Source organism: Micropterus dolomieu, linkage group LG01 (assembly GCF_021292245.1).
Source record: "Micropterus dolomieu isolate WLL.071019.BEF.003 ecotype Adirondacks linkage group LG01, ASM2129224v1, whole genome shotgun sequence".
Taxonomy (NCBI): Eukaryota; Metazoa; Chordata; class Actinopteri; order Centrarchiformes; family Centrarchidae; genus Micropterus; species Micropterus dolomieu.
In genome coordinates, this window is record NC_060150.1 from 39,316,887 (window position 1) to 39,344,220 (window position 27,334).

The 27,334-nt window shown below is 40.2% G+C and overlaps 4 protein-coding genes across 5 annotated transcripts; 3 read left to right on the forward strand and 1 right to left on the reverse strand.

The window, feature by feature from the left end:
* Positions 1–3,653: 3,653 nt before the first annotated feature.
* On the forward strand, positions 3,654–10,035 carry LOC123971444 (regulator of G-protein signaling 20). The gene is made up of 4 exons (XM_046050333.1): positions 3,654–3,823; positions 7,212–7,295; positions 7,395–7,629; positions 9,536–10,035. The coding sequence occupies exons 1-4, from the start codon at positions 3,666–3,668 to the stop codon at positions 9,722–9,724; spliced, it is 666 nt and encodes a 221-aa protein (XP_045906289.1). The 5' UTR covers positions 3,654–3,665; the 3' UTR covers positions 9,725–10,035.
* Positions 10,036–10,707: 672 nt separating this feature from the next.
* Positions 10,708–15,502, reverse strand: lypla1 (lysophospholipase 1). The gene is made up of 9 exons (XM_046050200.1): positions 15,145–15,502; positions 14,968–14,999; positions 14,803–14,868; positions 14,513–14,560; positions 14,357–14,427; positions 14,167–14,240; positions 12,801–12,902; positions 12,370–12,546; positions 10,708–11,474 (listed from the first exon to the last, which is right to left on the reverse strand). Exons 1-9 carry the CDS (start codon positions 15,211–15,213, stop codon positions 11,415–11,417), a joined length of 699 nt encoding a protein of 232 aa, XP_045906156.1. The 5' UTR covers positions 15,214–15,502; the 3' UTR covers positions 10,708–11,414.
* Positions 15,503–15,949: 447 nt separating this feature from the next.
* Positions 15,950–18,616, forward strand: mrpl15 (mitochondrial ribosomal protein L15). The gene is made up of 5 exons (XM_046050085.1): positions 15,950–16,114; positions 16,303–16,460; positions 17,082–17,247; positions 17,861–17,984; positions 18,091–18,616. The coding sequence occupies exons 1-5, from the start codon at positions 16,010–16,012 to the stop codon at positions 18,426–18,428; spliced, it is 891 nt and encodes a 296-aa protein (XP_045906041.1). The 5' UTR covers positions 15,950–16,009; the 3' UTR covers positions 18,429–18,616.
* A 117-nt stretch (positions 18,617–18,733) lies between these two features.
* On the forward strand, positions 18,734–26,578 carry sox32 (SRY-box transcription factor 32). 2 transcript variants are annotated; one of them, XM_046049971.1, is made up of 3 exons: positions 18,734–18,812; positions 25,324–25,597; positions 25,859–26,578. In XM_046049971.1, the coding sequence occupies exons 2-3, from the start codon at positions 25,342–25,344 to the stop codon at positions 26,536–26,538; spliced, it is 936 nt and encodes a 311-aa protein (XP_045905927.1). In that variant the 5' UTR covers positions 18,734–18,812; positions 25,324–25,341; the 3' UTR covers positions 26,539–26,578. The 2 variants fall into 2 exon arrangements, with proteins under 2 accessions (XP_045905927.1, XP_045905860.1); XM_046049904.1 differs by lacking the exon at positions 18,734–18,812 and having other exon boundaries at positions 25,291–25,597.
* Positions 26,579–27,334: the final 756 nt, after the last annotated feature.

The following is a 27,334-nucleotide window of genomic DNA, read 5'->3' on the forward strand; positions in this document are numbered from 1 at the left end:
CGGCATGTACCACAGTCAAATAGAAGAAGTGGCTGATATCAAGAAATCCGGCATGTACCACAGTCAAATAGAAGAAGTGGCTGATATCAAGAAATCCGGCATGTACCACAGTCAAATAGAAGAAGTGGCTGATATCAAGAAATCCTACCAGTGGCTGGAAAAGGCTGGACAGAAGGACAGCACAGAAGCACTAATCATAGCGGCACAAGAACAGACACTCATTACAAGATCAATAGAGGCTGGGGTCTACCACACCAGGCAGGACCTCAGGTGCAGACTGTGCAAGGATGCCCCTGAGACAGTACAGCACATAACAGCAGGGTGTAAGATGCAGGCAGGAAGTGCGTACATGGAATGCCATAACCAGGTAGCTGGCATAGTGTACAGGAACATCCGCCATGAGTATGGTCTGGAAGTCCCAAGGTCAAAATGGAAGACACTTCCTAAGGTAGCTGAGAATGACCGAGCTAAGATCCTGCAGGACTTCAAGATCCAGACTGACAAACTGGTGAAGGCTAACCAACCAGACATCGTGTTGATCAACAAACATCAGAAGAAGGCTGCAGTGGTAGATGTGGCAATCCCAAGCGACAGCAACATCAAGAAGAATCAGAATCAGTTTTATTGCCAGGTATGTGTACACATACGAGGAATTTGACTCATGATTGTACATTGCTCACGATGTGCTTACTTATACAATAATACAATAACACAATAATAAAATAATAATAAAATAAAATCAGACGCAAACTACAGAATAGACAACACAAATATACACACTATGAACAAAACAATATAGACATATTGACAAATAGTGCAGTAATCAGAGTGCAAAGGATGCAAGAGTAAAGTATTCTCATTATGTACATGTTGAAGGTGGATATGATATACAGGTAGAAGGAACACGAGAAGCTTGAGAAATCCCAAGGGCTGAAAGAGGAGCTAGAAAAGATGTGGAAAGTAAGAGCAACAGTGGTGCCAGTGGAAATCGAAGCACTGGGGGCTGTGACCCCCAAACTGGGAGAGTGGCTACAGCAAATTCCAGGTAAAAAATCAAAAAATCATATACATATATATATATATATATATATATATATATATATATATATATATATATCCCAAGTTCAATTTACTCCTCATGTAGAAGGGGTCTTAGTACAGAATTCTTTCTGGGAATATGGTTTTTTTTAATGATCTGAGAAGGAGTTTTTACATTGCATACAGAAACAGAAATTACACATGACAGGTTATTTAAGGCTGTTCCAGTAGTGGGAAAATGACCCTTTACTTGACAAGATTTTAATATAATCTATGGCCAAAAAAAAGTGTCACCAAAACATATAAAATATGAAAATATTGCTTCTGCTGAAAAATGGCCCCTGTGACTGAGTATATTCTCATATTACAGTATACATTACATTAAGATAGTTTTGGCATTTTACTGTTAAAATGCTAGTTTGAACCATTTCATATATACTTAGGGAATTGAGTCCAGTGGTGCCCAAAGAGGCCAAAAAGGTTGGAAATTAATCTGTAATATTTGGGCAAAATATAACTCTTGAAAGCAACTACTAATAGACCTACAGCTGGCGGATAGATGTAGGGGAGAAGAAGTAAAAAAAAAACAGCATAAAATGGAAATACTCTGGTAAAGTATTATTATTTTCAGTATACTTGAGTATTATGAGTTAATTTCCAGCAGCATTTAGATGATTGTGTGGGGAGATAAAATTGATAAGATATATAATAGAAAGGACTAAAAAAAAATAAAACATTCCACAACAGCAGTATGCTATTTCTAATGTCTCCAGCCCTGCACCTGTACACACCTGAAGGCAAAACAGAGTCCATACAGTGTTTGGGTTATAATTCAGGCTGAAGAATCTCTGTTTTATTAGCACTTACTTGGTCAAGTTTGTAGCTCTCTTGACTTGCTCTGTACATGTTTTCTTCATCCTTTGCGGTCCCAGCAAGCACTAGCGAGTTTAGTTGGAACACCACTGCCCTCTGTTGGACACCAGCGGCACTGGGATTCCTGGGCGCATCAGGAGAGGGGAAGCTGCAGATGCGGAACTGGGGTTTTCCAGATGTTTAGGTGAATTATTCAGAGCCTTGGCGTATGGAACTAAATTCCATCTACCCATTTAAGAGGAATGCATTTCCAAACTTGACAGTCAAGAAGCAAGAATTACCTCACAGTATTTATACATTAACATATTTTCATGCAGTTTTATGAACGATCCTGTATGTGGTTTAAATGGAACGGCAAAAAAAAGAGGGGAAAAACATTTCTACATCATTTACGTCACTAGAAATGGTCCCAATATCATAAAGTTCACTGATAATACATCAGCCGCAGCTTATCTCCAAACTGTAATCAGTAACATGAAATCTAAATATTATTTGTGCATTTATGCAATGGTCTGGCAGAGTCAGTCTGTCCTGGAGAAGCCATTGCTGTAACAAACAGCGCACATTGTGTTCTGCCAGTTAGAAAAATCTTTTCACACTTGCAGGGAAACGCATGCGCGTAACCGAGTAGAGGAAACCAACTGGTTTGTGTCAGGTCGAGGCAGACGGATGTGATCGAGTCAAATATCACCTGTATTCTGGCACTCATGGTGACACAGTGAGTACACATTTATATTTGACTTGTGAACAGTGTAGGTAATAAAATCATTATAATCCCTCGTGTGTTTTTTTGGCGGATGAATTCCAGGATCCAGTGAGGCTGGAGCATCTTTATCTGGATACTCCGGCGAGCAGAAATAATAGTATTCATCCTCAATTCGTGTATATTGTCATCTGCACTAAAATGATAATATCGCTCAATATACAAATGTGAATATTAGCAGATGTGCGGATTTTTGCCTTGAAAGGAAAAAATAATAATCTAGACTGTAAATTATCAGCTTTTCTGATCAAGTACTAATTTCATTATGTTTCTATAAATGGCTGCACGCTGCTTGCTTCAGGGTGCTTGTCTTGAATCGACCATCGTGTGTGTGTGTGTGTGTGTGTGTGTGTGTGTGTGTGTGTGTGTGTGTGTGTCCTCCCGAGGATGCGACTGATGGATGCGATTGCTGCGGTCCCAGAGTAACGCCTTGTCGCTATCATTACTGCTCATCCCTCATAGACAGAGAGGAGAGGAGAGAAGGAGGAGGAGGAGGAGGAGGAGAAGGAGGGCGGTTGATGATCATCATAATTTGGTTTTGTCACATTCAGCATGATCCAACAAACCGGTAGGACATTTGCCATTGGCTTCTCGAGCTGTTTGCATTGCGATATCTGAACCTAAACGCCTTGTTTATGGATTCAAACATGTCGATTATTGAGGTTGCATCGCACAGAAGTTGACCCCACGCGTCCCGATGCTGCATTCCGCAAGACACGTTTCCCTCTACCTCAGATACTGTTGTTTATATTTGGCAATAACCGCTGTCATTTTACAGGATTCCAGGATATCACTGATCATGTTTGATTGCTTTATCGACCAGGGTCGAGGCATTCTCTCGTGATGAGGATGGAGGCCTTCTTGGATTCTACGCGCCTCCTGACAGATCTTTTAATGTCTTGTGATCCCTTGGATCTCGTGATGCTCAATGCGGTAATAACCATCCAGCCACGCTCTCACACGCGGTCTCCCCGTCTTCTCCTCGCAGTCCATGGGCTCAGAGCGGGTGGAGATGCGTAAGAGACAGATGCAGGTTCCTCAGGAAGCAGCTGCCAGTGTCCTCCAAGCGCACCACAGAATGGGAAACACCCCTACCAACGCCTCAAACGCCTGCTGCTTCTGCTGGTGCTGCTGCTGTAGCTGCTCCTGGTAATGACACCACACTGCCGCTCACACAGCAGGGCTGGGGGTGGTGGAGACGTGGTCCAAGTCCCATATACTGCGTTGTGTGTAGCCTTCTAAATGTAATGATTTACTGACATAACTGGACACATTCTGGGTTGAAATTATAGTTTTGGCTGCTAATTTGCTGTCATCCATCCATTAGCTATAACACATACTGGCTTATTCTTCATTTTCATCACTAAACTTAATCATTCTCTTTAGACACACAAATGGAAATACCTCTTCTTCTTCATGAAGTCAGATTATGCAGTTGCTGAACCATATGTCAGAGAAAGAAAGGGTAAGCATTTTTTCATGGTGTAAAATAAAACACAGAGGCATTCAAGTCCAGACAAGAGTGGAAGGAATTAGTCGGGTTAATTGATTAGTCAGTATACAGCAAAAAATGTAATTAAAGTTTTTTTTCTGTTTTAAATCAGTGTAAATTAGCCTAAATATCTTTGGGTTTTGGACTAATGGTTGAACAAACCAAGATATTTGAAGGTGTCACCTTAGACTGTGGGACTGCTGGGCCTTTTTCTTTACAATCTTTTAGAAAAAATAATAAATCAATGAAATGAGAAAATAGTCTGTAGATTAAATGATGGTTAAAGTAATCAATATTGCAGGTGTAGGCGACATGCTTTACTCTGTTTTAGGCAGTCAGTACCCCTAAGTGACAGTGAAGTCAGTGTTACAGTACAAACTTTTCTATTTAATGTAGCATAGATTATTAAATGCAATAGCCTGTATGATACACCATTCTGACTACCTAGTGTATGACTGGATTGAAAATGTAACCATAATTATGCAGGTTTGATTTCTTAATCATAAAAGATATAATTTTTCATCATACACTTAACAATTCATATCTCTGCCTGTCCTTGATGGCTGATGGGAGTTTATATAACACATTATGCATAATAATGTCAGTTGTGCTGTCTGTTTCTACCTGTATTAATCCAATACCTTTGCAATATACTATTTACTTTGCAATAGACTATTCTCCCTTTAGATTTCTAAGTGCATGTTTCAGGCCTTTACTGTAATTTTGCCACACATAATATATGCTATCGCTGTGTTTTCATGCAGTCCAAAGGACAAGTTGTAGAATTATGTGGTGCATTAATATAATCTTAATTTCCAACATCTGAGAGTTGATATTAATATATATTAATGCGAGAAAACTTTCAAAAAAGCTGGTAGATGGAATATTTTTATCACGTGCGAGTTAAAGGTGCAGAACAACACGCCGTGTTTCTTGGCAGCTATTCGTTTATCTGGTACACAAATTCGTAACCAGTCTGTACAGGATTTTTTGAAAAGCCAGTGGAAAATAACACATTATGCATTTGTGATGCACTAAATGAAGATGGAAGATGTCCCTCATTTGGTAGTGGCAGCTCAATAGTGAATACCACTTCCTTTTGGCCTCCATCTTCCCACTCATTCAACACTATCACCACAGCCCACGCCATCATCCCAGAAAAACAGAAACACGGTGGTCCTGTAACCCACACAGGATCTCATTGGATGGAAGCCTCTGGGTTTTAATCTGCTTTGGAATCATGAACGGTTTACTTGCGCTTCCTCTGAGAACAGTTAACCTGCTGTGTGCAGAACACGGCCATGTTAATTCACTCCACTGGGAATGAGTGATACGTTTTTGTCTCTACATCTGTATCAATTCCGTCTAATTGTTGCACAGCTACAACAGCCACATTCCCAGATGGGTTGGCTCGCAATGGACTCTTACCTGAGCCAATTAATCTGCAGCCAGCTGCTACATGAGGTGTTAGGGCCATTTTAATTACGCACAGGGGATTCCCTCAGGATGGTGTGTACAGTTGACACACTTTGCTATTTACGCCACCGTTCCCAGTAGATCATCCTGAATCTACTGTAGTTGTTATTTCAAATGACATGAAACAACATGTGGTACAACAGGCCAATAGAAACTAAGTGCATGATTGGGTGTTAGACTGTTTTTCATCGTTTGGGCTACACTATTTACTTCTATTTAAAGGGATAGTTTTTGACAATTTGGGAAACACACTTTTGTTTTCTTGCCGGGCAGCACGGTGGACCAATGGATAGCACTATGGCCTCACAGCAAGGTCCCGGGTTCAAACCCCGGTTGTCCCGGCCTTTCTATCTGTAAAAAACATGAAGTGTAAATTTTTATCTTTTGGTTTTTGTATTGATTAAACAAAATATATATGGCATGTTAATTACTGAGCTGTAGAGGTGCTGGTAGGCATCTTTTGTTACCTACAAAGACAGGCTGTTTCCTCGTTTGTGCTAAGCTAAGCTATCTGTTGGCTCTGGCTCCATACAGACATAAGCTGTTTCTCAATACTGAGTTCCCCAAGTTCGGACTTCTGTACTTGGAAGCTCAGACTTTGCAAGCTTGGCTCAGGAGTACAAACTTCCAGGGACCAGAGCACGCAGTCCATCATTCTGCATCTGCATTCTGCATATCTTCAGAAATCGACCACAAATTTGGAGTTTAAACAACTATATTCCCACATGAAAACCTCTTAAAACGGTATTACATGACACAATAACAGCAGTATATATATATATATATAACTTACAGTTATGGGTTTTCTCTGCTATTTCCGCTTGTTGCTGCACAATGCATTCTGGGATACTTGGCTATCGAAAGTCACCACCGATGCATAATCGGTAAAACGGGTGGAGCAAGAACATACTGGGTATTTGACTGTAGTTGGCTAGATGCAGACTTTTGAATTGGAACAGTGCTTGAGCTGCGACTGATGACGTTCGCAAGTCCACAAGAACACAGTTACAGACAAGAACGCAGATTGAGAAACAGATATAGAATGGCATCTAACTTCTCATCCCACTTTCAAGGAAGCTAATTGCACTTACCAAAATGTCAAACTATTCCTTAAAGGAAATCTTATATTTTTTATACAATCTGACTGACCCCATGTGCAAAGTGAGATCCATAGAAATTATCTTTGGAGTTTGGTGCTTAAGAACTTAAATTCCCCTGTCCCAAATGCCATCCCACATCTTTCGGATGAACTGGAAGCAGAAATCCCAAAATGTTGTGGAAAGCCTCCAGAGAAGAGTGGAGGCTGTTACAGAAGGAATGAGATGCTCATCACTCACACAGGGGATTTAATGTTCGGGTGTCCACATACTTTTGGCCAATTTAGTGCGAGGTGTGATTTTAGATTCTTACCAACTACATTATTTTTAGTAAGGAAGACTGACAATAAAAGGACTCTGAAGTTATTTTAAATGCTCGTCTACGATATCCTGGTGGCAAATCAAAACAGTTTGACAAGCTATTTATGGCCTGTTGATCAATGAAAGTCTGTTTGTTTGTTTTTTCTTCCAGTTTGACTGTTAGGAGTGAAGATGAGACAATCCAAAGGTCCACTTTTGAGCGCACAACAGAGGAAACCACTAACTGTGAAGAAAGGTAGCACTGTGACCCTTTCTACGAAACATTTCAACGGTGTGCCATTACTGTGAGAATTAAATAACGATGAACCAATACATCCTCTGTTTTATCTTTAAGCCTGAAGCCTACTCTGGAAGATGCTCGCTCCTGGACGACGTCATTTGAAAGGGTGATGAAGAGTGCAGCGGGTCGCAGCTGCTTCAGGCAGTTCCTGAGGACAGAGTTCAGCGAGGAGAACATGATGTTCTGGCTTGCCTGCGAGGAGCTCAAAAAGGAGACCAACAAGACTGTGGTGGAGGAGAAAGTCCGTCAAATATACGAGGACTTCATCTCAATCCTTTCCCCTAAAGAGGTGACTATTTGCTTAAGATATAATATTAACATATAATTGATTATTTATCAAGGGCAAATGACTTGCTGCATTTCTCTGCTTTATATCATTTACACTGAATATTTGGGTTTTTGACTGTTGGTTGGACAAAATAGTTTAATTTAAAGGCATTAAGTGATAATGAAAATAATCATTTAGGTCTGCAACTGATTATTATTTTCTTGATTAATCACTTCATATCGTTTTGTCCTGTCAGAAAAAGTTCCCTTTATAATAGAAAACAAGAAGACATCTTCAAATTGCTCGTTAATTGTCCGAATACATTTTTTTCTTTAATTGTATATTGTACAAACAAGTTAAAGTGTGTTATTTCGTGAGCTTTAGAGTATTTCTGAACTTTGGAAAGAGGTTTGACCCTGTTTCCAGTCTTTATGTTAAGCTAACAGTATGCTACTGGCTCTAGCTTCTCATCTAAGAAGAGTTACCAATTAAAGAAGAACTACACTTTAAGCTGAGTTTACAACATTTTTGTTGGCATATATTTTATTCCCCCAACAATACACATATTTTGTTCAAAAACTGCTTTTGCTGTTCAAAACCAGCTTGTACAGGGTGCGTCTCCGTATAGTTAAAGTAAGGTGACCAGATTTCTGAAATGAAAACCGGGGACATTTTTGGTTTGGTGGTCAGTATGTCATGTTATTAAACATGACATAAAAAAGGGGGACAATTGCGGTTTTATAATCTGTCAAATATAACCATCATGAATATATTTCAAGTCATTTCAGGGCAGAAACAACCTTTCAGTCAATAAGTAGAGGCTGCAATCACTTTCTGGTAAGCAGACTACTGCATTTTATGTGTTGTTTTGGCCATATAAAGGTATTTTAAGAGGTAAAAAGTTCTAGTTGAGTTATAATCTGTCAAATATAACTACAAATATACTTGTCTGAATGAAATCAAGTCATTTTGAGGCAGAATCTACCTTTCAGTCAGTAAGTAGAGGCTGCAATCACTCTCTGAAAGTGGAATACTGCATTACATGTGTTGTATTGGCCATTAAAGGTATTTCAACAGGTAACAAGGACTGGATTGGTCGGTACACCGCAAGTTAAATAATGTAGAGTCACAAGGATAATTGCAAAAGAGATCATGGTTTTATGTATGTATAACTTAGCAGTAAGTCATATGATTATAGGCTACAGTCTGATTTCCATATTTGAACAAGGATATTAGACATACGCCTACCAAACACATAATCCATCAGCAACAACAGCCTTTTATTATTGCCTGTAATCATGTGAATGTCGTGCCTGGTTACGTTATGAACTGCAAACACTTATTTGGACACAATTGTGATTATTCCGTAAATAGAAATGTTACGGTTTCACAAAAACATACCTTTGCTATTACCACGGACATAAATGTTTATTTGCACATTATGTCTGTTTGACCCTGATGCAGCTTTCAGTCTTTCTGGCCACGTAAATCTGATTTCAGGTCTGTGAACACCTTATACAGTCTATGATTAACACATAATTAAAAACGGGGACAGCTCCAGACGGGGACAGGCCACCAAAACCAGGGACTGTCCCCAGAAAACGGGGACGTCTGGTCACCCTAAGTTAAAGGGCCAGTTAAGCCAAATTCGGTGTCCCCTCCTCACCTTGACAAAATAGCAAAGAGAGAGTTTGTCCTCTGCCTCGTATGACCCTTCAGCGGCAAAAGAGCACCGAGAGTTATTGCTATCCATGGTAGCTAAAAGCGCTGATGCAATAGAGAGGAGTGCAAAAGTCGGACATGTAGCTACCCACCCTTCAATTATCTATCCCTCCACTAACCAATTAATTCACCACTCGTTTTGTCTCTATGTGATTTGTTTCCATTTAATAGAGCTTCAGTCTTCTTATCTGCTCACCTTCTACAGGTCAGTTTGGATTCACGTGTTCGAGAGGTGATAAACCGCAACATGCAGGAGCCGACCTCACAGACGTTCGAGGACGCTCAGCAGCAGATCTACACGCTGATGCAGAGAGACTCGTACCCCCGCTACATAAACTCAACTGCATACACAGATCTGCTGAAGAGCCTGGAGGAGCCTCCCCCGGAGCCATAGAGATCTCCACTGCCACACACTTAGCTTTTCAAAATGGCGCATGCGTCCCACCCGAAGGAGTTTTGTGTTCCTGTTGGAGTCCTGCTATTTAGAGAAAGGCAGACAAGAAAATGAACACCACTTAAAACCGGTCTTTATCCAGCTGTAACTGCTGTTTATTTTCCCAAGATTAGCTTACCAAAATACTTGGGAGCAAACCAGAACAAATGCTAGATCCAGCATCAGTAAAACACATCTATATTTTTATATATTCCCTAGCGCTTGACATTGCACTTTTCTACCTTGTTTAATGAGGGAACGCATGTATCTGTGAGCACTGCATTTGTATTTAGGTATATTGTGGGCCTTAATGCATAATCCAGTTCTTGTAGAAACTAGTAGGTTTTATTTAACAGTAACTGGACAAAGAGGAAGGAAAGTGCCTTGGAATAAGATCTTCTACACTAGCACCTTGGCTCTAACGTGAGTGGTGCGACTTCACATGTTGGTGCTTTCAGCTCTTCTCAAAGATAAAAGTTTTTACAACTCAGTGAGCTGATACCCAGAAATAGATCTTGTCTGTGTGTTTCAATACTGTGATATTAGTCCTATTTATATTTAATTTAAACAAAACAGGGAAACAAACTGAATACATGACCACGACCACTGATATATTTGTGTATTTAAAAAGAAATTTGTGTGAAATAGCCATTTGAATTCTCACAAATTAAATAAAGCACAATCGTATGTTGTTTTTGCTGTGTTGTCAACATTCACAGAATATTCTTTCATATGGTATTATACATTATTGGAAATGCTTCAAATGTGGATTTCATAGATGCTGTAATACTGTATTTTAAAAAATTTATTTGGGTGATTTTTGCCTTAATTGTGGATAGGATAGCCGAAGAGAGACAGGATACGTGGGCGAGAGAGAGGATGACATGCAGCAGTAGGTCAGATTCAAACCTGTTCCACTGTAGCAAGGACTTTTGCATACATGCTTTGTTTGAAAATGCTTTATTTTTAGATTTGTGTAGCTAATGAAATATTTCACGTTAGGGCTGCAAAAAAGTTATTCTTTCCATTAGAATTAACTTTTGATACAAGATGTCAAAAACACGGAAAAACAACCGTCACGCGTTACAAAAAGCCCAGGATGATGTCTTTTAATTGGTTTGTCCGAAACAAACCCTATATATTAGATTTACAATCAGCAAAGACTCAGATGTGAGACGCTGGAAGCAACACTTTTTTGCTTCATAAAATGCCTAAATTAAGTTAATTTATCGAATAATAAACTTGTTTCAGCACTACTGCACATAGGCTACATTGATAAAAAAGAACATTTAACAACAGGCCATTTATTGTGAGATAGTAGGTATTAAACCATAAAGTATAGCCCTAGTTATTCCAATACATACGTCTCCTACAGGAAATGGCTTGTGTCAGTGGCAAATAGCTTTACAATCAAGCAACTACTGTTACTCTACTGTTAAGGACTGTGTGTGGCTCCAGGTCAGGATGCAGCATTGTTTCAGTCATGCCTCTCCCAGGCTAACGTGTAGCCCCAGTTAAAGTCTGGCTCTATGAGTAGCAGCGTGGTTTTATTGTCAAGTAAGTCTGTGGTTCCTCGAGTCCACGGGGTCCCACTGGCGTTTAGCCCAAAGGACTCAGACGGTGCTGTACGGTTGTGCGGCTACTCCAGAGTTCATTCAGCACTGATGGGAGGAAGCTGCTTCTCTATGAATCGTTTGATGTCCACCATTTCCTGCACACACAAAATAAAACTAAATATGTAATACAGAACGCAACAAGAACTCCAGAGTCAAATGTAACTCAGTGTTTCCCACAGGATTTTAAGAGACTATGGCGGATGGGCCATCGGACCTTCTTGGGGGATCCGGGGGCAAACCTCCACGTAAGAAAAGTCTGTACATTTGTAAGTTAAAAGCATTAATTTGGTGCAAAATTATGAGGCTATGAAGTAATTTCCCTAACATTTTATTATTGTTGTTTTTTTTTTTTTTTCTTTTAATGGACACATGTAATATGTTTTATACTTTCTGTGAATATAATCCAATTAATCTTATTTCCATCCTGTATAGAGACCTTATTTTCAAAACCGGGCCATGTCACATGTGTATCCTCATGCTAAATTCATCAAGTCCGACCCAATTTGATAAATAATGTTGTATGTGGTTCTCGTATCGCGTAACATGAAGACTTCACAGCCTCTCTTCAGGTAGGACTCTCATACAGCAACACTTGTCTTTGTAAAGAGAGAAACTGACAGGATAAAGTCGCTAACCTCCCTGTCAGCTCGCTCTGGTCCGTTTCAGTTACCATAAAGACTTGAATACGCGTGCACTCCAAATTTAGGTGCAGCTATCTTAATCGCCTTCTCACAAACGAGTGACAGAAACAGACAGTTAACGTTACCGTAGTTATCTCAAAAGAAATGTGGTTGTTTCAAGTCGGTTGCCAAATTGTGTGAGCATGATCTTACAGCAGTGCGGAGCAGTGCCCACAAAACATAACGTTAAGACATCTGAAATGTTATGAGATAAATATATATAACTATGTCGGAACAAATTTAGACTGTGGAGGGCCGCCATGGTCTCGTTAATTAACGGGAAGCACTGGTAACTTTTGCCCACACTGACCTCTGGACAAGCGCTGTGAGGTAGACCCCGATACGACTTGAAGGTGACGTTGGCTGGATTGATGAGGCTTTTCATCTTCTCTGCTGTCTGGCTGCCAAATAAAAAGGGGACCAGGGGGTCAGCATCTCCATGGCACTGAAGGACATGCATGTCCTTGTTTGCACTGCTGGCAGAAGCCTGAGAATAGAAGAGATTAGGATTATTCTTACTACTGGATTATGACAGATTATGACTTGGCTATGGGATATCCCTAAACCGTAAATTCAATTAAAGGAATAGTTCACAATAAAATGAACATTGGGGACATTTTATGTATATTTGAGCAATTAAAATGTGTGTGGAACTACATGAAATTTCAACTAACAAACAGGAGGACGAACAATTCCAGAAAAGCACAAGTGCAAACTGGTGTGCGTCATGTTTTTTTCTACCTGAGGGAAGGACTTGCGTAGAGGGAGCCAGCAGCTCAGAGCGACCACACCAGCTAGCTTCTGCTGAGTTGTCAAAGCCGTGTACAGAGACAATGCTCCGCCCTGGATAGAACAACCCCAAAGCTTTTGAAAATTGTTTGCGGCTATTATCAACAGAGACAAAAATCCTAAAAGTATCAGCATCAAAGCGGCAAAGACTGGAGTTAATTTCAGGTTTCTATTGCATGAAAAAACTTACTGTTATTCTCTGTGATTTAAAGATGTGTCCATTTGTAATTAAATGCTCACATACAGATTACTTCTAGTCCAGTGCTGTCGAACAGTGTGTGTCGCTGCAGAGCTTGAACTGCACAAAGCAACACTGACAGCTGATTTGTTGAATCACTAATCTCTCAAGTTCTCATCTCGGTACTGACCTTGTGATCTATTCTGAAAGTTCAGGGGGTGAAGTGCCGGACTATTTCTTGGCCCGAGCACAGTAACCTCCTGAAGCTCAGAGCCAAGAAATAATCCTGCACATTTCCCACCGTAAAACTGCACAGTGTTTTTGTACAGATTTAACAAACTAGAGATCAAATGTTAATGAGCTTTGGACATGCAGGTGGTTGGATGCTGTTACCTTAGTACAGAGCCAGGCTAGCTATTTTCCCGTTTCCAAGCTAAGCTAACCAGCTGCTGGCATTCGCTTCACATACAGTTTAAAAGCAAGATATGAGAGTGGTGTCGATCTTCTCATCCATCTCTCCACCAGAAAACGAATAATAAATGTACTTCCCAAAATGTTGACCTTTTGATTGAAGTTTACACACCATTTCCACTCATTAAATTGTGTTTGATTTATGTGCTTTACTTTAAATAACTAAAGAGAGTTGTGGATTTAGATGGAGACTGAACTAACTGTACTGTACACTAAGTGAGTGGTGAGGCGTCCCCCTAACTACAACACAACACAACTTTCTGTGGTTACTATTAACTGAAGACTAAACTGTGTATAAGTTACTATAATAGTTTTCTGAATGGTAACACTCCTAATACTTATCAGTATTAAACACTGTAATTCCTTCAAATTTTGAGTTTCTTCACTCATAAGGCATAAACTGCCTACCATGTTCTTGACATCTTCTAAGCATGGTATGGTAAATCTGTGTTTTGGAGTATTTTATTAAGTGCTCAAGTCTTGTTTTTCAAATGTATTTAACTGTGCATTTATACTTTTAGACTGCACTTATGTGTGTGTGTGTGTGTGTGTGCGTGTGTGTGTCTTTTCTTTTCAAATACAATGTGGTGTATAATTGCATAAGCTGTAAATCATCACCGGTAAAAACAGTGTAATGTAACGCATCATCTGCAGACATGCCACACTTACCTGTGAAAATCCACCCAGGATAATTCTGTGTGAAGGAATACCATTCCTCACTTCTTGATCTATCAGGGCTTTAACTGTAGAGAAGGTAAAGAAAACACTTGCAATCAAATCTGACTCACACGTAAATAGCCTATCAGTGTAACTCAGCACATTCCTAACATAAAAGTTATAATAAAATGTATAGACGTACTGCTCTCTGACGCTCTTTTAATACCACTCTCATCTTCATCTGCATCTGGGCTCAAACCATAGATATCAAACCTACAGGAGAGAAGAAACATGTGAGGCCAAATGTGTATGTGACAAACATACACATTCAAATATGCACAAATACTGTGACACTTACCAAGAAGGCATGGACATTCTCATGTTCAAAGAAACAGGCATGGTGGGACTGTAATTATTGCACAAAAGTAACATCACAATTTGGTTTAACTGCACAAAACATATGAATGTTGCTGTGACTGTAAACAGAGTGTCAACAAGATTATTTACGCCCTTTTATGATAATTATAGAGGAAGACAAGACATTCAAGACTATATAAGGCCTTTAAATCAGGTGCTTTCAGACTTTTTAAGAGTTTCCCAGCGCTTGCAGACACTCTGTGTAATGTTATAGCTGCTGTGAATAGTTACGCGTGTGGACAGATGTATTTCACATGTGGTATCCTGATGCCTGCGAAAGCTTCTGCCCAGCCATGCCTGTCATGTCGGAACAAAATGAAACCAGTTTGAATACAAGTCTATTTGTATCTATTAAAGACATACAATAATAACCAAGGCAAGGCTGTCTCCACGTACCCCGTATCACCAAGGCCGTGCAGAAATATCACCTGTAAAGTTATAAACCAAACAAACACAGTTGCAGAGGAAGGGTCAGGCTATTGCATGTCAGAATTTGGCAGCAGTTTTGTATTTAGTTAGTTAACTAGCTGGGTAGTTATTTATCCAGACTTTATTGTTGCCTGGTTAACTCACCGCCGCAGTGGCTTTCCGGGCAGCAGGCACAATGGCAGGTAAAGGCGCTGACATGTTATTGCCGCACATACAGCGCTGAGGCAGCTGATATGTAGGGACAAGTTAGCTACTGTTGGCTAATAACGATGTCCCCAATCTGTGTCGAGCTTGGTCCGACTCTAGCTGTCAAATGCCAAACAGCTGAAGGACAAATCTCGACCGAATATGGAGGTCGACGCACCAGCCTCCTCGTATTACCACTGGCAGTCGCGAATTTCTTTTTGGAAGTTGAATTTTGTGGAAAATAATACGCCACCGGATCACACGAACCGACAGCAGTTACTTGCCAGCAGCAGCGCTGGCGGTGACATGCTGCAAGGTCCCGCCCACTCCACTTTGTGATTGGCTGTCAAGACAAGTCTTTACAAATGCAAAGCAGTGATTGGTTTGTTGAAAAGTCAACCAGCGCTTCTTTAATAACTGTTAAATCCTCAACAGGGAAAGCAAAGCACTGTGATATTTTCTTAACAATACAAGCATTCAGTTAAAAAATAGATATATACATTAAACATATAGCATCTTGTGTCTTGACTGTTATCACAGTTTTAAGGCCCAAAATAGCTTTTTTTGCTCTGTTAACGAGTAAGCTTTACACAAGTTATTATATTGTTTATTAAACATTTATGATGCTAATAAGTTAACGACATTTACTAAAAATCCATGACATCCGAGCTAAAATACTTCATTGCTATGGATATTGTTTTTACATTTTGATTGCCGTGCTTTTATTTTGAAATGCATCTGAACTAACAAGACGTACTTCCGCTCACCTCGATCACGTGACCGGTGTGTCCTTGGTTATCTTTGACATGTGAGCAACAGAAACATGTCTTTCCCCAAAAAGCCCGGCGGTAAAGCTTCAGAAGTTTTGCAGAATCTGCCTCGGATAACTTTAGCAAACTTAAGGCCTGAACCCGGAGCCAGAAAATCGGTAACTTTTAATTTTTCATCTTTATTTATCCCTATTTTTAGCAGCAGCACACTCTAGCTAACACCGCTAGTTAGCCTGTTATGTTAGCCTGTGGAGACAAATGCTAACCCTCTGTCAGTTGGGTTGATAAGATGATGCAATGGCGAGCTAGCAAAAAAAAAACCTTGCTGAAGTTCCTTTAATTGTAGGACAAACGGCGGGGCAGAGGACAGCATGGAGGCAACAGAAGCGGCCGAGGACATAAAGGAGAGCGACAGAGAGGCACCCGGCCCAGGCTCGGATTTGAGGGGGGTCAGACTCCCTTTTACCTGGCCATACCAAAATATGGCTACAATGAAGGACACAGGTAAGAGAGCTAGTATCTCTGTCCTCCACCTGTGAGGTGTTAACTGTACCCTTTGTTGTTAAAAGTTACGTAAACAGATAGATCTTAAGATTAGTTGTCATTAAAATGCTTGGATTAAGTTATGCTTGTCACAAATAACTGGTGCATTCCTCTCACAAGCATTCACATTTTGATTAATTGTTCATTAATATGGATGATTTAAAATTAAATACAAGTTTGTCACAATAGTTCATCTGGTGGTGAAGCTGAACCAGCAAATGTAGAAAAAACTCCCACAATTGTTCTCAAATTAAGCAAAACAGAAGAACTAAACACACATTTTTATACTAGGATGTTTTTTTGTTGTTGTTTTTTTGCAGCTGTTTGGCCAACATTTCAGTCAACTGCTCATAAATATACAAATGAACCAACCACATATCATAGCATCCAGTAGTAAATGTAGGATCGATGTTTGTGCCAGAGTTGCTATGTACTGCGTTTATGCTGCACAGATAACAGATTATTTTTATATTATATGTTCATTTGTTTGAGGGTTTTTTTTTTGCCACGCTAAGTGCGAGATTCTGATGATCACAAATGATTTTAACCGATTAACCACAATGTTTGCTTGCTCTTCCTCAGTCGCCGTCCTCAGTACCAGCCTCTGTCATTGAAACGACTGCAGTACCTGATTGATCTGGGACGAGTCGACCCCACCCAGCCCATAGACCTGACCCAGCTTGTCAACGGCAGGGGAGTGACAATCCAGCCACTGAAGAGAGACTATGGGGTCCAGCTCGTTGATGAGGTACGTTGGTGATCATGGACATTTTCACACCTAGCTTGAATCGGTTAGTTAGAAAGTTTTTTTTCTTAGGTTAAAAAACACTCAACACTCCCTCTGGGGGGAAACAAATCCTCCACTTACAGTCCAACCTGAGAGGATGAAGAAGTTGAGCTGCCCCAAGTGCGTGTCAAGTTGAGGGCTGTGGAGATAGGTGTGACTATGCAAGACTAAGCTGAACGTTATTAATTAGGTTAAATAAGTACAAGGAAAAAACCTAATGCTGACAGCAAATTATGGATTTGGAGAGAGTAAGAACTTATTTTCAGTGTAGACGGGTTTTGTTTTAATACTGTTTAAAACAGCCTGTTGAGTCGCCTGATTATAATTTGGACACACAGCTGAGTGTGAAAGGGTGCTAAGTGTGTTTAATTGCTGAATAATGAAACCAGGTATTCAGGATTCAAGCAATGGGTCACTCTGTGATGCTCTTGGAGCATCGTATGGCAGTAGGTGGCGCCACATAACCATGTTCTCATTCTGGCACAGATCAAGATGTTGTTTTTGATCCCTGTGGGATTTTTTTTTTACCCTGCTCTGCTACAAGTTCACCTTTTCTATGCTTTCTCTTTTCCAGGGTGCCGATATTTTTGCGGCAAAAATTAACATTGAGGTTCAGAGAGCTTCCGAAGGAGCTGTAGCTGCTATTGAGAGGAACGGAGGAGTCATCACTACCAGTTTCTATGATCCTATAAGTCTTGGTAACTGATAAAGGATCAGTCTTATGCACTCACCCACATTATAGCTTTCATCTTGTATATTTTAGATAATAAACCTAAATAATATTCTGTCTTTTTTTTTTTGCAGGTATTCTTATTAAGCCCGTCCCATTCTTCTTGCGTGGGCAGCCCATACCAAAACGAATGTTACCAGGGGAGGATATGGTCCCTTATTACACAAATGCTGAAAACCGGGGTTACTTGGCAGACCCAGAGAAGATCCGGCAGGCCCGGCTAGCCCTGGCACAGAAGTATGGATATATTTTGCCAGACATTTCAAAGGATGAACTGTATCACATGCTCTCCATGAGGAAGGATGCTCGACAGATCTTCTTTGGCCTTGCTCCAGGTTGGGTCGTTAACATGCCAGAGAAGAAAATCCTTAAACCCACTGATGAGAAACTTCTGAAATATTACAGTTCATAGGTGTAGAATATATACATGCTTATGTACAGTATCTTGTGGCTCTGAAACACTTTTTTTGGCTGTTGAAAATGTGTGAAAATGTGTAAAAATGTCTTGGACATGTTTCCATTTTATATAAAAAATGTGGGAAAAGCACCACTCTGTGTTTAAGTATGAAATACTGTCATTAAACTGTATGTTGAAAATTCCTTTTTCAAATATTGATGTAGACATGCCATTATAATGAATTTCTTTCTGGTGTTAGAAGTTTTATAGAGTATATTTATATGAGTTACACAACAATCATGAATATTTCTTTGCTTTTGAGTGGCTGACGTCTGACGGCCTCATGTGGAAGCACAACTGGCCCGTGTGGCATGATGGAAGGAACGTGAACTGTAACAGGTGAGGCGGAAATAAGGAAAATAAGATAACTCAAAGAATGAAAACAGGAAACAGATGCCTAGTGATGTGTGTTACTTGTGAAATGGGTTGCCTAGGCCTTAGAAGGGGAGTTTGAAATTAGTCATAGGCAGCTGTATCCTGGTGTGGACGTTCAAAAGATCCCCCCCCCCCCACCCCCACCCCTTGGAATACAATTACAGGCAAACGCATACATACGACTTTGCCTGGTTATGCTTTAGAGATATGAAAATGGATGTCACCCACTTTCTCGAAGTTCTTACTTTAACATTTTTACATATAATTTACATATTTTGAGTCTTTTTTTAGTTCACAGTGCAGATATTTTAAAAAGAGAAGCCAGGTTGATAATGTAATGGAGAATCTTATTAAGATTTTGAGGTATTTATAATAGTAAATATTTGGCAATTTACCCTCTGCCTGTACCAGAATATACTCTGGTAGGTTTTGGCTGGGTAATGTCTCCCTTGTATTTGAACTCTTCATTACGCTCATGTTTATTTTTTGAAGTCAAAATGGCACACTCACTATAAATAACTTGGTATTTTACACAGATATTGTCTTAAGGGACGCTGCCATAGAATTTCTGCTGGTATAAAAACACTTTATCAAAGGAAGCATATGTTTGTGTGTGTGTGTGTGTAAGACTACGAGCATTGTGTTTCTATACAAAGTCCCCTCTGCCGTGTTAGTTATTGGTAGGCAGGTCTCAATTACGCAGGAATAAAAAGAAAAGTGACAAGAAACAATTATTCACCGAATATTTGGGTTAAATATCATTGATTTTATTATCCGTTTTTGCATTTAATAAAAATACAGTTTTAAGGGGACCTTCTTAAACTGTTTGTAAATTTCATAATTTGTTACCAAAAGAGACAAAGGTCACACTTTGATGACTTTGCTTGTGGTTCCCTGAGTGTTTTCCTGAATCTCAAGTATCCAATAAACTACACAAGTAGTGGATACGTACACAGCCGGCCCTGCCAGGAAAACCAGCCCAAATCCTTACAGCATAATACTTTAAATAAATCACGCCACAGGAAAGAAACAGCACAATCATTGTTTATGGCAGAACTACAGTGCTTATCTTCAAAGCAGCAGATCCTTTTGAATTCGTATCAGGTCTCAGACGAGCAAAAGAGAGAAAAAGAGTGAGCTAACAGTTTGTGGAAAGGCCCAAAAATCTACTCTGTGTACGTGTGGCTGCAGAAAACTGTGTGAAAGAATGAAGAAATCAAATCAAGTATTTTCTCCATCAATTACAATTAAGAAAGCATTCATTCACTTTGTATAAGACGATTTGTTAGTCTGTTTTAGGAAAGCATTTTATCTCTGGTTTCTGCTCCAAATAATCTAATGTCTGAGTCTAAACAGTTCACACTATTTAATTAAACATCCAAGCATCGCTGCTGGAGCTGAGCAGGCCAGATTGTTTTGGTTGTCTGCTGCCTTGAATGAGCCATTTAAGACAGACACAGATATCATGGTGTCTCACAGGTCTCAGTCTAGTTCCAGTTAATAATTAGAGCTAATTACGGGTAAATGCAGGACTCCTTCTCCGCCTGTCTGCTGAGGAGAGACGTGTAGAGCTGGTGTTAGATCAAGGTCAGACTTACGCATCATGTTGTAGGGGAGCCTGAAGACAATTTGTGTCCAAAAACCATGGATGTAATAAATGGCCTACTGTGGGAGTAAGCCACTGACACACAAGTCTCAGCTGTCTGGACAATAAAAGAGTTGGAAGATGTATTCAAGTCCTCAGATAAGAGTCTTATCAGTAATAGAATACAATTCCTAATTTACAAAGAATAGTGCTGTTTTTCAGCATGAGTGGAGCTTTGTCTCATTAGCCAGTCTCAGTCTCAGCAAGTCTGCATGATGCAATACAATTAGAAAACAGTGTGAATACAATTTAAGTGGGCGGAAAAGAGCAAAACTAAAGATTTGATGGATGTTTTCTTGAACTGATCAAGTCATTTGTCGACTAAATAATAATTCAAATTGGATTTTAACATGTCAGTTACTCGCTAGATTACTTTTAAGATTAGATTGTATATTAAAAAAAATGACAAAATAGTTTTTTGGAAGTTCAAAAAGCCATGAATTGCCCGTCTTTCTAAAAATCTATATGACATTTTAACAGTAATTAGGATATACTTGACAGCTCAGAAATGTATATTAAATAATCACCTTTCTCACACTTTATCTCATATTCTTATTTCTAACTTATTTTTTAATTGATTCAGTTTATTGTTGTATTATCTACTCACTTAGGTCTTAATTCATTTATTTGATGATATTTTTCTCAGTTATGTCACCCCTGTTTGAGCTTTTCTGTTCAAAGTTCAAAGAGTGAAAGGTGACATTTTCAAATTGCTTTTTAGGTCTGTCCAACACAAATACAAAGAATTTTTAATGATATTAAACACAGAGGAGCAGTAAATCCTCTCATTGTGAGACCCTGGAAAGAGTGGATGTTTGGCATTTTTGCCTGATAAATAAGATAAATGACTAATCAATTGTCAAAACGGTTCAATCACTTCAGATGATGTGAGATGGATAAAACCAGTGCAAAAGTGCAGATCATCAGTTCTCCTTTGGCTTTGCACCCTGCACGTTGCACCACCTGGGATAAAAGTTCGAGCTGTGTTTGAAGTCGGGCTGGACCTGGCCTGTTATCTCTGCTCAGAGGTGGGGGCATCACTGTGTTCTGCTAATGAGGCTACATTAAGCCTGTCTACTCCAGGGGGCATGTAATCCTCTCAGCTGGCCTGACGTAGGCCCAGGCAGGGCGCTGTTTACACAGGGAGTGTGGAGGCTAGCACTCAGAACCTCGGCCTATACTGTTGAATCTGCTCAAATATGTGATTAAGAAGTAGAGGTGTGTGTTGGGGGGGTGGGCAGAGTCCACTGCATAGAATGGTGTCTGAGTCTTGACAGAGTATATCTTGATGCTGGCCTGCTGTGCCAATACAATACAACACAATGCTATACAGTCCCCTCGCTGCGAAGATCACGGTCTCATGACACAAGAGTATTATATCCCCTTCACACCTACCAGCTATGCAACAATGCAGCTCTTTATGAATGAACCACTGTAAGGAAAGCCGGTGGGATGGCACTGAAGTGACATGAGGACAGGCTGGAATACAGTGCTTCATTATCAGAGGCCTCCTGCTTTACCCTCCTGTAGTTTGTACCCTATTCCGTCTGTGGATGTGTCTCCAATCCGGCACCATATCCGTAATGAGAGAAAAGAAGAGCCTGGTGTCAAGTGGTCTTGCAGCTGCACTGACAAACGTCCACCCCATAGAAAAGGATCCATCCATCGTCAACCGCTTATCCTGCATACAGGGTCACGGGGCCTAGAAAAGGATATGTCCTCTAAATCCAGCCAATGTTCAACCCAAACATCATCCAGAGTTGCCAGAATCCAGCAGGGCCTTTAGGAAAATAAAGTTATCACGTTGCTCCTGTAGTGCACACAGCTCTACCTGTGCCAGCCTGGCCATCACTGATCCAAAGTGAAGAAGAAGAAGAAGAGGAGTGTCCCATATATGAGTTCTGTCCAATACAATGGCACATTGTGATCAGAAAGCCACAGAGAACAATCCCCATTCAGAAAGCACAGTGCCCACTCACAAGCATTCTGCTTGTTTGGCTATGAGACAATGCAATGATAACCTACTGTCACTTTATAGATTAGGATTCATTAAAAGGGCCTGATTAAAGGACAAATTACACGTTTTTCTTTCAAATAATACAACAAATGATGATGGGAAATGACTGCAGAACAAGGTTAATGGTATGGTTAAAACTACAATATATTTAAACGTTAAAGCCAGATATAAACCTTCCCCTTCACCCATAACATTGTCTAATATTTAGCCGACTCCATTCACAGATAAACCCAGCCGAAACTGACGTTATTGTATTCACGCTGCGTCGTTCAAGCTAATTGATTAAATCCATTAGTGCTTCGCAGCGCTGCATTGGAGCGTGCGTGCCGTTTGACACCGCGGATGTGGATTCAATCTCTAATTCTGACAAGCTGTGAAAAAAAGCCCCACCCCACCCCCCTTTACCAAATAGCCTACTAACAAACAATAGACGGCCTGGGTTTATTTGGATGAATAATTATTTTTCAAATAAACCTTAAACATCTCAATTTCTCAGGCTTACATAGGCTACATTTCCTGAGACGTTGAACGTTATCTGCCCCCTGGAAGCCACACACCACTTTATCAGTTTCGACCGATACAAGACGGTTTAAGTCTATTTGTCAAAGGGAGATGATGAACACAGTTTAAAGAACATTCTTTATCAATTCTGCTATTGAATTTCCCAATGGCACAGTATTGATCCGGCGTTTTGATTAAGATATCAAGCTCCATTAGGCCTGACGTATTTCTTTTAGCAGGGTTTAAAACAAAGTCCAAAATGCTCTTAACGAATGCTCCTATAGGCCTACTATTAAAGTGTGCATGAGTTTCTGCGCGTTTGTGGTGTTTATGTTGTTGTAAATTTGACTTTTGGATCACAGCAACAAAAAAGAAGGACCAAACTGTCCTTATTTCCCTTGTGTATTAACCCTCTCTGCTCCAAACCATAATACACAGAATTTACAATTTAAAGAGCCAGCATAAGTGACTCGTCTGCCGGGACAAAGCAGTGCAGGTGCAGGTATTACCGTGGGCCAGTCAGTCCGTGTATTGCAGATGTAACGTTGCCGCTGTCAGCATAATGGCATCTATTGTCTGCGTAATGTTTGTTGCCAGATATTCATTGAAACCGCACAGAGGAAGCGAGCACCTGTAATGGCCTTCTATTATATTAAAGTGGGATCACACACATCAAGAGTTTCTGGAGAGATCAATAATGGTGAATACACAACATTTTAAATACTTTTCTTTTAAAGTTAGAGAATAACCAATATAATATTCTTATTGGCCTGTAGATATGTGATTTTCAGTCATACATAGTAGTCCCAGGGATTTATTCTCAATAGAGACTTTATAGCGTTACCTAACTTATATGTAGGCCTATATCTTGTGCTTTATGTCACCATAATAACCTCATTATTTAACGAGCGTTTCTAGTGCTCAGAAATGTGTTTATTCCGATATCTATGAAGTGAGACATAATATAAATATAAATAATTCCCCAACAAGTGTGTCTGTGTACTCAAGAGCAAGTAATGGCATAGGCTATATGTTACTTTTATTTCTCATCGTATTCATATGATAATTTAAATGTTTTATACCTTCAAAATATCATGTTAAGCGGTTTTATTTTAAATAAAACAACTTGAGGAGCTCTGACAAAAGAAATGCTGTAGATATCTAAACTACAGGCTGAAAGAGAAAACCTGCAGCCATTCTTCTATAGTTTCTGTGAGTCAATACACAATAGTTCAATACACTTTTGTCTTATTTAGCGCCATAGCTTGGTGTTTCCTTTTTGGGAAGTCTAAACGGGTAAATTTTTCCTCATCTTTGAACTCAAATGGATTAAAGTAAGAAAGATGCTATTCTAGTTTGGTTTTTTTTTTTTTTTTTTTTGATGTCCTAAAGGAGGAGCGCATCAAGCTCCTTTGTACACACCTATCAGTTTGTGTGTCGGGCAAATATGTGTGCGTGGTAATCGTGTAATAAACACGCCTTGATCATGTTTGTTTCAGTCCTGTAAAATGCACTTTGATAAAGACGGTGGATGGCCGATAAGATCTGGGAGCCACAATGTAATTAGTAACCAGCCCTGCCTCCTGAATAAGTTGATGTTCTCCTATCAATACCCTGCCTGCCTTTCATGACCTATTGATTAGATTCCATTTCTCTCCAATAGGCAAAGCTGTAATTTGATTTTCCTAATATGGTTTTTAAGAGAATCAAGACTGGAACCACATTATCCTCCAATTAAAGAGCCATTCCCACGTGCCAGGTAGTGTCAATAAATAGGCCTATGCAAAAATATAGGAGCCATTAAAAAGGCCCAGCAGCACAAAACATTGTGAAAATCCAAACACATTTGTCTGAAACAATGAAAAGAGGGTAAATAAGAGCTAAACTCTCTTATATCTAAATAAAAATACAGCTTGACAGCAGGTTTTACTTTCATCATTTTTGCCTATACTTAATATGAAGTAGTCTTTATACTCTGTGTTTTAATTATGTCAGGCAAAAAAGTAAACACCGGGTGCACAATCTGGAGAGGAAATAATGCCTTTGATATTAGGCTATATGATAGCTTAACTGTAGATTATTACAGACTCATGAATCCCCATTTGAAGTTTCGTGAGGTCGTTGATTGGGGCGTCAGATGGGCCTATCACTGACCCGAGAAAACTCCAGGAATTCACACCTTAAATCCACTCCTCCCGGCCTCCTATTGGTGGAGCGCCTACATATACCAGGAGGATGACAGCAGCAGAGCCAAAATACCATCATCCCCACCTGTAGCCATGCGTTTCAGCCACGACCCCGCTGTTTTCCAGCTCTGCACAAACGGCGCCATGTTCGAAAGCGAAGACTCGGGCTGCGCAGAGGTGGAGCAGATGACCGAGGTGCGCTCCCCGAGCTCAGGGCCCCCCAGCCCGCTGTCCGTGAACTCGGACTACAGCTGCGCCAGCCCCGAGGCAAAGTCTGTCTCAGGGCAGCAGAGAGTCAGGAGGCCCCTGAACGCCTTCATCATCTGGACTAAAGAGGAGCGTAGGCGGCTGGCACATCTTAACCCAGACCTGGAGAACACAGATCTGAGCAAAATACTCGGTAAGAATTTGATTGACAGTCTGAAAATGGTATTTATGTGCACATTTATTGTCATTTGGAGATCAAATATTGCCTCCTAAAATAAGCTTTTGGAAATGTTTAATGTTTGGCCTAGAAAATGGGGCACACCACTAAATAAGAGCTCAATTTCAACCCAAAATAGCTGATTGAGATTCACATTTAAGTTTTTATCAGCTGTTATTGGTGAATTTTGTTAAAGTCATGAGTGTGCAGATCATTAACCCTACTGTGTTCTTGCAGGAAAAACCTGGAAGGCCATGTCTCTAGCTGAGAAGCGTCCATACATGCAGGAGGCTGAGCGTCTGAGGGTCCAGCACACCATCGACTATCCCAACTACAAGTACCGGCCCCGCAGGAGGAAGCAGCTGAAGAAGAGTTCCAAGCCTCAGGGTGCAGACGCCTCCTCTTCTCTCCCCTCAATCTGCAGCTCAGGCTTCACGGTGCCCTACAACCTCACCTATCTGCTCCAGAACCAGCAGCAATCCTACCCGAACGTGCCCGCTTTCCCAAACTCCCCAGCTAACTTCACCCCTCTGTGCAGCAGCTACCATAACACTCCAGTTTTTCCAGATGCAGGAGCAGCCGCCGCAGCAGCAGACCCGTTCCCAAATCTGTCTACATACCCTGCAGAGCCTAAGGTGTATTTTGGCAGTCAGCACGGGCAGATGCAGTGCAGTTTCTCAAACTCTGCAGGTCACTATGTGGATCAGGGGGAGTCCAGGGTTTACAAGGACCTACTGTGCCCTGCTGGGCCCTCCCTGGAGTTTTATCTGGAACAGGTTCAGCTGGACATGCTGTATGATCTGGACCGCAGTGAGTTCGAACAGTACCTGGGCCCGAACGTTCACAGGCCTGAGTCGGTGGATCCCAGCAGCTACCACCAGCAGAGCAGCCACAGAGATGGACGCTTACTGTCGTGAAACTACAAAAAATTGTGTATTTATTTAAATAACAGTGTGACATTTGATAATGACTGCTGAAAGTATATATTGTGTTTTTTTTTTGTGTGCATTTTGTGTTCTTAAATGACTGCTGTACTGTCTTCCGGTGTAATTATAATGTATCAATAAATAATTAATTCAACTTACATGGTTCATGCCTTTATTAATATCTTAAAAATAAGAGCAACAGCAAGATTAAACAATTTTTAAAAAAAAATTATTTCAGGTGTTAAAAGGTCAATCCAGTGACTAGAATCACACTTTCATAACGTTGAGACAGATTTTATAAAGAACGGTCAGAAATGATGCAGCAGAGGGCAAGACTAGACCCTCACATGCATGTGTCTTTCAAAAAACCCAACACCTTTCTGGTATAAATTCCTAATCTGACAGCCCAGCCCGAAATGAACCCTAATGACATCATCAGGGGTTATCTCAGGTTGAGACCGTTCATTTATTTTGGTAAACATCCTGTTTCTGATTAACATTTTATATTATGATGTAAACATGTACTATTTGGCATCTATAAGCCTAAATTACATATTTATATATGGACATTTACAGGTAAATGGGGTCAAACAGTACATTAATTCATTTTCAATTAATCCTAAAATGACCAATAAATGTTTTTGTTTTAAAAGTTTGGCAACACTTTATTTTAAGTCTTCCAATTTAGCACTTATAAGCAGTATATGAAGTGTTTATTATTGTATTTGTCAACAACAATAACACCTCTCGCTGTATAAACATATGAGAGTCTGCTGTATATTAATGA